Source organism: Salvelinus sp. IW2-2015, unplaced genomic scaffold (genome assembly GCF_002910315.2).
Source record: "Salvelinus sp. IW2-2015 unplaced genomic scaffold, ASM291031v2 Un_scaffold741, whole genome shotgun sequence".
NCBI classification, from domain to species: Eukaryota; Metazoa; Chordata; class Actinopteri; order Salmoniformes; family Salmonidae; genus Salvelinus; species Salvelinus sp. IW2-2015.
This window is the reverse complement of record NW_019942601.1, coordinates 871,522-881,427: the sequence shown is the minus strand read 5'-3', so window position 1 is coordinate 881,427 and position 9,906 is coordinate 871,522. Positions and strand designations below refer to the sequence as shown.

At 39.5% G+C, this 9,906-nt stretch overlaps 1 protein-coding gene across 1 annotated transcript in view; it reads left to right on the top strand.

Annotated features, from left to right (window-relative positions):
• The first annotated feature begins 4,138 nt into the window (after positions 1–4,138).
• LOC112068804 (zinc finger protein 91-like) overlaps positions 4,139–9,906 on the top strand; it is an 83,938-nt gene continuing 78,170 nt past the window's right edge. Inside the window, exons 1-2 of the mRNA XM_024136012.2 lie at positions 4,139–4,402; positions 6,852–7,751. Of these exons, the coding sequence (XP_023991780.2) occupies positions 4,237–4,402; positions 6,852–7,751 (1,066 nt within the window). The 5' untranslated portion in view covers positions 4,139–4,236. The remainder of the gene's footprint in view (positions 4,403–6,851; positions 7,752–9,906) is intronic.

Sequence of the window (9,906 nt, the reverse complement as noted above, 5' to 3'; positions counted from 1 at the left end):
ACGGTTCAGTTAAGTATTCATAACAACTTCTAATGCAGATCGTTTCAGGTAGTATTATCATAACACCTTCTAATGCAGATCGTTTCAGTAGTATTTACCATAACAACTTCTAATGCAGATCGTTTCAAGTAGTATTACCATAACAACTTCTAATGCAGATCGTTTCAGTAGTATTATCATAACAACTTCTAATGCAGATCGTTTCAGTAGTATTATCCATAACAACTTCTAATGCAGATCGTTTCAGTAGATTATCATAACAAACTTCTAACGCAGATCGTTTCAGTAGTATTATCATAACAACGTCTAACGACAGAAATCGTTTCAGTGTATTATCATAACACCTTCTAATGCAAGATCGTTTCAGTAGTATTATCATAACAACTTCTAATGCAGATCGTTTCAGTAGTATTATCATAACAACTTCTAACGCAGATCTTTCAGTAGTATTATCATAACACCTTCTAATGGCAATCGTTTCAGTAGTATTATCATAACAACTTCTAACGCAGATCGTTTCAGTAGTATTACCATAACAACTTCTAATGCAGATCGTTTCAGTAGTTATTATATAACAACTTCTAATGCAGATCGTTTCAGTAGTATTATCATAACAACTTCTAAGCAGATCGTTTCAGTAGTATTATCATAACAACTTCTAATGCAGATCGTTTCAGTAGTATTATCATAAACAACTTTCTTAATGGCAGATCGTTTCAGTAGTATTATCATACACACTTCTAAGCAGATCGTTTCAGTAGTATTATCATAACACTTCTAATGCAGATCGTTTCAGTAGTATTATCATAACACTTCTAATGCCAGATCGTTCAGTAGTATTATCATAACAACTTCTAACGCAGATCGTTTCAGTAGTATTATCATAACAACTTCTAACGCAGATCGTTTCAAGTAGTATTATCATAACAACTTCTAATGCAGATCGTTTCAGTAGTATTACCATAACAACTTCTAACGCAGATCGTTTCAGTAGTATTATATAAACAACTTCTAATGCAGATCGTTTCAGTAGTATTACCATAACAACTTCTAATGCAGATCGTTTCAGTAGTATTTATCATACCAATCTGTCTAACGCAGATCATTTCAGTAGTGTTGTCAATTTTACAAGTCATAATAATTTTCAATAGTATTCATCATTTCAAGTTAGTATATCAATTTGACCATACCTGATTACCCCATCTCGCTTAAATATGTTGGTTTTACAGGCAAAGAAACATAAATATTTAAATGACTTGTAAGATTAACTTAAGTTTTAGTAAAGCTTGCACCCTAACGACTGCCCAAGCTAACCTCCCCTGATCTCAACGTCCTTGATATGTGTTACGTTTAAAGAAGAGTTGAGTTGGGGTTGTCGGAGTTCCACAGATATGGGCCCGGACGTCAGCTCCTTACCGAAGCCAGGACCTGAGGGGCGATGACGGCAGATGCAAATCATGCTACATGTCGTACCTCTTTAATATTAAACACGGGTTACGAGATGGAGCAACGGCCTGATCCTCAGCACGCGGCGGCTCCGCTGTGAATAATTAATACTAGCTGATTATGCTAATCGGGAAAACTAGGGGAGATGGGATTGGCTGGGTAGTACTTCTACTGCGAGCAACAGGAAGGAAGGAAGGAGGAAGGATTATGTAAAGTAACGTCAACACTCACAGCGTGTCTTTGAAAAGAAGGGAATGTGGATTTAGCTATCTGTAATACGATGACAGACTTCGGCATGCTGTGGTGTGTGTGTGTGTGTGTGTTGTGTGTGGTGTGTGTGTGTGTGTGTGTGTGTGTGTGTGTGTGTGTTGTGTTGTGTGTGTGTGTGTTGTGTGTGTGCTCCGTGCGTGCGTGCGTGCGTGCCGTGCGTGCGTGGGTGCGTGCGTGCGTGCGTTGCGTGCGTGCGTGCGTGCGTGCGTGCGTGCGTGGCGTTGCGTGCGTGCGTGCGTGCGTGCGTGCGTGCGTGCGTGCGTTGCGTGCGTGCGTGCGTGCGGTGGCGTCGCCGTCGGCGTTGCTTTGCAGAAGGTACGGTGGGATTCAAAATGGTCGGTGATCTGTTTGTTAACTTGGCTTTCGAAGACCTTAGAAAGACAGGGTAGGATAGATATAGGTCTGTAGCAGTTTGGGTCGAGAGTGTCACCCCCTTTGAAGAGGGGGATGACTGCGGCAGCTTTCCAATCTTTAGGAATCTCAGACGATATGAAAGAGAGGTTGAACAGGCTAGTAATAGGGGTTGCAACAATTTCGGCAGATAATTTTAGAAAGAGAGGGTCCAGATTGTCTAGCCCGGCTAATTTGTAGGGGTCCAGATTTTGCAGCTCTTTCAGAACATTAGCTATCTGGATTTGGGTAAAGGAGAAATGGTGGGGGCTTTGGCGGGTTGCTGTGGGGGGGGTGCCGGGCAGTTGACCGGGGTAGGGGTAGCCAGAGGGAAAGCATGGCCAGCCGTAGAGAAATGCTTATTGAAATTCTCAATTATAGTGGATTTATCGGTGGTGAAACAGTGTTTCCTAGCCTCAGAGCAGTGGGCAGCTGGGAGTTGGTGTCTCCTTTATTTTAGCAGTTACCTGTAATTTCTATAATGAAAAATTAGAAGAATCTTTGTGTTCTTAGATAGTAATTATAGTTGATATGGTGCTCTTCCATGTCCAAGGTTTGTGGCATTGATGAATATAATAATAATTTTTTACTTTAAGTCAGATGTTTATATGTCATGTTATGTATAACCTCGTCCCCAGCCTTGAATTGGTTTCGTATAGAGCCTTGTGACACTGTGGGACAGTTTGTAATTTAGGGGGTGTGGATTTACTGAGTGACATCGCTAATCAATTCAAATTCTGAGCGAATCACACGACTATGAGGTGCGGCTCTAAATCGAGGCGGTAGAGGGACGGAGCCTGCGACAGTTGTATTAAATGGGACTTTATATGTGAAAACTATTTCTAAGATGCKCACTTCCGGATTTTYCGAACTCACTTCATGTTTAAATCACTTGAAACTCCCCAATTGGAAAAATAAATGGTGAACAAACGATTGGAACCATTTCCGTGCTTGACCACTTTCAATCAATAGAATAAAATACGAAGAGTAAAAAAAAATGATGGGTATCAGAATACAAATGTCAATAACGTCAACAACATTCAACAATAACAAAAAGTTAATTTTGAGTATGATTTGACCGCTTATGACAACATCACTGTGGCACGATATTGTAGGAAGCTCACAGGTCTGTTGTTCAAAGTCTGTGGATGTTTTCACGTCATTAGGAACAGGAATTAGTTTTTTGTTTTTGAAGTCTCTCAGGGTGACGACAGAATGTTCTGACTGATGTTGCATACATTTTTAATAAAAAAATAAAAAAATCTCTCTTTCCACCTGTCTTCTCATCCATTTCACCTAATGCTGCTCATTCATAATATTGTTTGAATATTTTGGGAAATAATGATAAACATTTGAATCCTGATGAGTGCATTTAAAAAATATATATAAATGCAAACTCTGTTTTAAGTGAACGACAGTGTTTTTCCAGTCCCAATTCAATAACATTCTTTGTAATATCCTCTTGATAACTGCATTCTGTGGTTTTGTGCACGCTGTCACATCAGTCCTAAGCAAGTGTTGTTGTCAGGAGTGTTACAATGTGYTGTCTTTCAATTCAGTTCATACAAGAAATTATCATCTTAGATCACCTTATTACGTCTTGTAACTATTTCCCCCCGTGTAGTTATCTATTTCCATTATCACTTCTGTACCTCGAAGTAAAACCTGTGGTTTTATACATAAATAATATTGATACATTTCAAATATACTTTCAAGAAAACATCTCCTTGCATTTTTGTCCAAGATTATTTCTCGTAAATTCTGACCTATAATGTTGCTCATTCATGATTATTGATGTAATGCTGTATAGAGTAATGATATACAGACGACTCCTCATGATGAATTGAGATCATCCTATACTTATGAACAMCACTCTCCGCATGTAATGATCGTTTCTCTTTACTACTGGGCTGTAGGCTRCCTTGCACAGTAGTAAACTCCCATTCAGCTGGCGGCGCTGTTGTGCGTTTCCAAGTTTGCCACACACTAGAGTGAAGGAGTTTTTAAAAWTTCCTTGACTTAAACACGGAAGTAGTTGGAAACGAGTTTACATTTCGCATTGCTTGTTTGCAGTATAGAAAGACATACTGACTGAACTGAATTGGCTACACAAAGCTCATTTGACTGAAAATGTCTGAACTACAATTGTTGCGTGTGTTTTTGAATGATCGTTTAACGGCGGCTGCTGTGGAGATTTTCGGGGCAGTTGAGAAAACGATAGTGGAGTACCAGGAGGAGAATGATCGGCTACGGAGCATGCTGCGGATCACACCGGAGAATCAACTATGTAAAATAGGTAAGACTCAGTTGCTGTCGGTGCCATTTAAGATGAGGGAGGACGATTAGTTGATTTATGCGCATTGGCTTATTTCTGTTACAGCATATTGGATGACTCATTCATATTCCATTCACCCAGCTCAATGTAACATCGATATGTTTAGGCTGCTACATAATACTCAAATGTCACCTATACCCATCATGAGGTTGCTACAACCTAGCCTATGAATGAATGAAAGTTGACAAAATAGGGTCACACAGATCTAGAGAAAAAAATTGAGGCGACACATGGACAGACAGTGACACATAAAATACCACCTTGCCTGCATCTACCTTATCTAGGGTGTAATCATTAGTCCAACAGTTGAAAACAAGAGTTTCTATTGGACAAATTCAGTTAAGTTTATCCTTGTTCCGTTTGTTTCCATTTAAGAAACGTTTTTCAACGGAGTCGGTGGAATGAATACACTCTTGATCACACACAAACACTGTTTACTTTCATAACAGCCACATACAAACAGCTCGTTGTATTCCTTCTCGCAACTATGAGCTCTCCTCCTCTCACCTTTTCCCTTCACTTGTGGACTTCAATGCGCAACACCACCTGTCTGTGACCAGGTGAAAAAACCTTTCCAAGCCAAACCATCATATCATAACCGCTACACACAGCCTTCATCATTGTCACCTTATTATAACATCATAGTCAACAGTACTAATAGAACTAACACRTTAGTAAACCTGCTACCATCATGCAATACAGTGTACAGTCAGTAAGCAGTTTAGTAGTTACTCCGGCGGGCCTCTGTGGCAATAAATTCGTAAAACCAAAAGCTTACTTTGACTTGGAAGAGTTCAAGTGTTGGATAGCCAGCTAGCTAACATAGCATCCCTCTGTTTGAGCCAGGTGTTTGAGTAGGCTAAACTAGCTAGCAGCATTAGCAAGCCAAGTAACTGAAAGTGAAAAAAATAAATAATGAAATACAGCTAGCTCTGAGTCAACTATTCACCACATTTTATGCACTGCAATGCTAGCTAGCTGTAGCTTATGCTTTCAGTACTAGATTCATTCTCTTGTCCTTTGATTGGGTGGACAACATGTCAGTTCATGCTGCAGAACTCTAATAGATCGKAGGACGTCCTCCGGAAGTTGTCATAATTACTGTGTAAGTCTATGGAAGGGGGTGAGAACCATGAGCCTCCTAGGTTTTGTATTGAAGTCAATGTACCCAGAGGAGGACGGAAGCTAGCTGTGCTCCGGCTACACTATGGTGCTACCCAACAGAGTGCTGCTGAGGCTATTGTAGACCTTCATTGCAAAACAGTGTGTTTAAATCAATTATTTGAGGGCATGTGAATATATTTAGTATAGTTTTATATAAAAAGGATAACTTTTTTAATTTCTCACAATTTTTATTTTTATGAAATTCACAGAGGAGGATGGTCTTCCTCCTCTGAGGAGCATCCAYTGGTACAATAGGTTAGTATGGGCTCCCAAGTGGCGCAGCGATCTAAGGCACTGCATCTCAGTGCTAGAGGCGTCACTACAGACCCTGGTTCGATTCTAGGCTGTATCACAACCAGGCCGTGATTGGGAGTCCCATAGGGCGGCGCACAATTGGCCCGGCGTTGTCCCGGTTTGGCCGGKGTAGGCCGTCCTTGTAAAATACGAATTTGTTCTTAACTGACTTGCCTAGGTAAATAAAGGTTAAATACAATAAAGTATGTAAATCTACTGTTAGGTATATAATTCTGCTCAATTAGTAAACTGGTTAKGCAAATAGAGATCACCATTTAACAACAAAAAATGTAAGACATTGTTTTTGAATGTTTCTAACGTTCATTTATCTAGCTAGCTCAACAACTAATTGCTCTCTCCATTTATTTATCTTTATAAATAATATATACGGCAATTCGGCTTTTAAGCTGTGTACCCTTTTAAGATAAAATGAACCAATAAACAATTCATATGTATGATTAAATTGTGGTTTGTGTCATGTGTTTTTGAAATGGCTAGCTGAGAGAACTCGACTCCATCATATATACGTCAGTTGTGTTGAGTGCCGGCGGAGTCTACCTCCGATTTACGTCATCGATTACGTCATCAGCCCAAACTGTATAAATGTCCATTCTTTAATCCCTACCCTTGTACCTGTGTTTGACCTGTGTAACTGTGTTATTTTTCTCTTGTGTGCTTTAATCCGTAGTTCAAAYGTTAATAAATGTCTAATAAATATAGTTAAAACTTATAAAAGGGCCATTATGTGGTTTAAAAAATCTTGGAATGTATCATTTCAAAGAAGAAACATTTTTATATTTGACATTCAATTAAATGCAAGAAGTCCCACCAAAATGTCTGGATTCCATGGATTTTCTTATTATACAATTGTTTACGTGTAAAATTTGACCTTTTATCAATTTTAACTACCGTTGCTACTGTATAGATGACCTCTGCTCCTCCTCCCCTCCAGACTCCCTGCAGTTCTCTGTCTCTGAAGAGGACGTTCCCCCTGAGCAGCAGCATTGTGAGCAGGAGTGGAGCCCCAGTCTGGGACAGGAAGACCCAGAGACCACACTGATTAAAGAGGAACAGGAGGAACTCAGGACCAGTGAGGAGGAAGAGCAGCTTCAAGGGCTCTTTGATACGAAATACTCCATATTCACTCCTTCCTGTTTGAAAAATGAATATGATCAGGAGGACCTACTTCCGTCCTTGACTCTTCCCCAAAACCAGACTGTGGATAACAGAGAGCGTGAATCTGAACCAGTGKATCCTAAACCTTTTGGCACTGTGACCCACCTAAGGGGYCTGGACATTCCCTGTGACCCTCCAGATAATCAGAACAATGCCTCAGCCATAAGCAGCAACCCAGTAGGACTTGACMGMAGTCTACCATTTGATCTCAACMCACCATTCGGGGAAAACTCTTCCAAACTCAGCACCACATCTAGAATAACTCACCACTGCCGTGACTGTGGTGAAACATTTGCACTGAAAGCTGACCTGCAGAGGCATGTGACTCTCCCCAAGAAGAGACCTTGCGAATGCAGCTTCTGCAAAAARCGCTACAACTCCACCTGTAAACTGAAGGCCCATGTCCGACTCTGTCAYGGTGAGAAACMCTGCACCTGCCCCTTTTGTGGCAAGACCTTCAAACAAAAAGGACATCTGTCCACTCACATGAGAATCCACACAGGAGAGAAACCATTTACCTGTGGTTACTGTGGGAAGAGCTTTATTCAGAAGGGGGACCTAAGGAGGCATATCCTGACTCACACAGGAAAGAAACCATTTAGCTGTGGTTACTGTGGTAAAGGCTTCATTCGCAARGAGCACCTAACTGCACATATACGGACTCACACTGGAGAGTAATCACATGGTCTGTGGTAAAAATGTTCATTCAGAAGGTAAACCTGCTGACGCATGTGAAAAACATCCACAAAGAAACAACAGAATGAAAACGCAAAGGAGAAAGAAAATTAGGACAAAGATCTGCTGTCAGAAGATGGGAATAAAAAGGCAGGATGTGAACAACACTCTTAGAAAAGCAAAGAAAGACAGTTAGGACAAAGATCTCCTGTCAGGAGATGGGAATGAAAAGGCAGGATGTGAACAACACTCTTAGAAAAGCAAAGCTACTCTGGATCATTCCTGCTGTGGGTTTCAGATAAATAGATACACGGTGGATTTACTTTAGTAAAATGTTTTGTGTAAATAAAGTTTGATGTCAATTAAAACATTTGATAATGAACAAACAGTAGTGCCTGTATTATGGGAATCTCACAGATCTGCTGTTCAAAGTCTTGATGTTTTCACGTCATTAGAAACCGCAATATCTGGTTATGTGTAGTAGGGTTGTTATGGTGACCGTATTACAGCCACACCAGCAGTCACGAGTCACGAAGGCAGTCAAATTCCACCTGACCGTTTAGTCACGGTAATTAGGCTTCTCCAAGCTCTGATGCTGCTGATGGTCATTAGTAGCCTACCAAACTTGCTAACTGCCTGGTACTCAGCATTGTCTATTGTCCCTCTAAATCACTCTGACATCAATGCAAATGTATTYTAAAATCGAATCAAACACTTCATGAGAGCCCATGTTGCGCAATATGTCAATAAGCTAAGCAATTCCGGGAGAAAACGGAGTGATTGCCTCTACTAAAAAGAGGAGGATCCCATCAGCTTTCCATAGGCTAGGCCTACTATATTTATTTTTAAGCTTTCCTAATATTAACCACATTGCTTATATTTMTAACAGGAGCATWGCCTACCTGGCTGGCATGAAAATAAACCCCWYGCTATTTAAAGRCATAGATGACATGTCATTTTTCCATCTGCCCCTGTTTCGATACAGGTGCATGTTAATGGTCCATTCTAAATCAAAACAAATGTCACACATATTACTTAGTATATGCAAAGACAAGATTAAATCAAGAATAGTCTGATGGGTGACAAAATTAGCCTATCACTTGTGAATTATATTTCACTTGTGAATGATGCCCAGCATAAGRAACAATGCCTTTCTTTTAYGACTTGTTCAATCATAGTCACACAACCTCATGTAGCCTAGCCCATAGGCCTATATGTTTTAATTAKGTTTGTATCACAACTAAAGTGGCCAAATAACAAATTAAAATTTAGCACAATCTACTTTACAAGTGGTGTAAAGCCTAACTGGCATACATAAGCAGCGCGTGAGTTTCAAGTTTGCGGAAGATMATTTTCACCATTAAAAATGCACCTTTATAATAAAAATATTACATGSATAATTGCATTTGCGGTCACTTTTGGTAATGKTGTTTTCCACTAATGGAACATTCACGCTTATAGCCTACTACCATGTGCGCATTGCAGCACTTATAATGTGAAGAAAWAGCCTAATAGTTTATTAAACATTTTAAGCTTAACGTTCTGATCTGTTGTGTCAGCCACATTGCATAAAAAAAGTTTTTTTGATGCTTGCATTAATTTGGAATCTATCGCATCCCACAACTGTCCCAGACTATGTTTGGAATATTTACTGAATAATAGTGAAAGACATCAAACTATGAATAACACATATGGAATCATATAGCAACCAAAAAAGTGTTAAACAAATCAAAATATATTTTATATATGAGATTCTTCAAATAGCCACCCTTTGCCTTGATGACAGTGTTGTGTCTTTGGCTATGCCAGATTAAGTGAAATGACATGCTATTCTATAAATCCTTTCTCCGTAATTAATATTACCTGATTGAGCTAATCATGTAAATGTAATTAACTAGAAAGTCAGGGCACCACGAAAGAGTGTTTATAGACCTGTTATCTTCCGAATAAACTCTGAATAAACTACATCAATAGCAGTCAATATTAATCGTCACCTTATTTCAGTCTCATCTGAACATCGTAGAATTCTTGGTTATCTTCACGAACCCTGGCTAACAAGTTGAATCAGAAATACAAAATTGGGTTTAATTATTTATTTACTAAATACCTAACTAATCACACAGAATTACATATACACAGAATGAATCATACCTGAT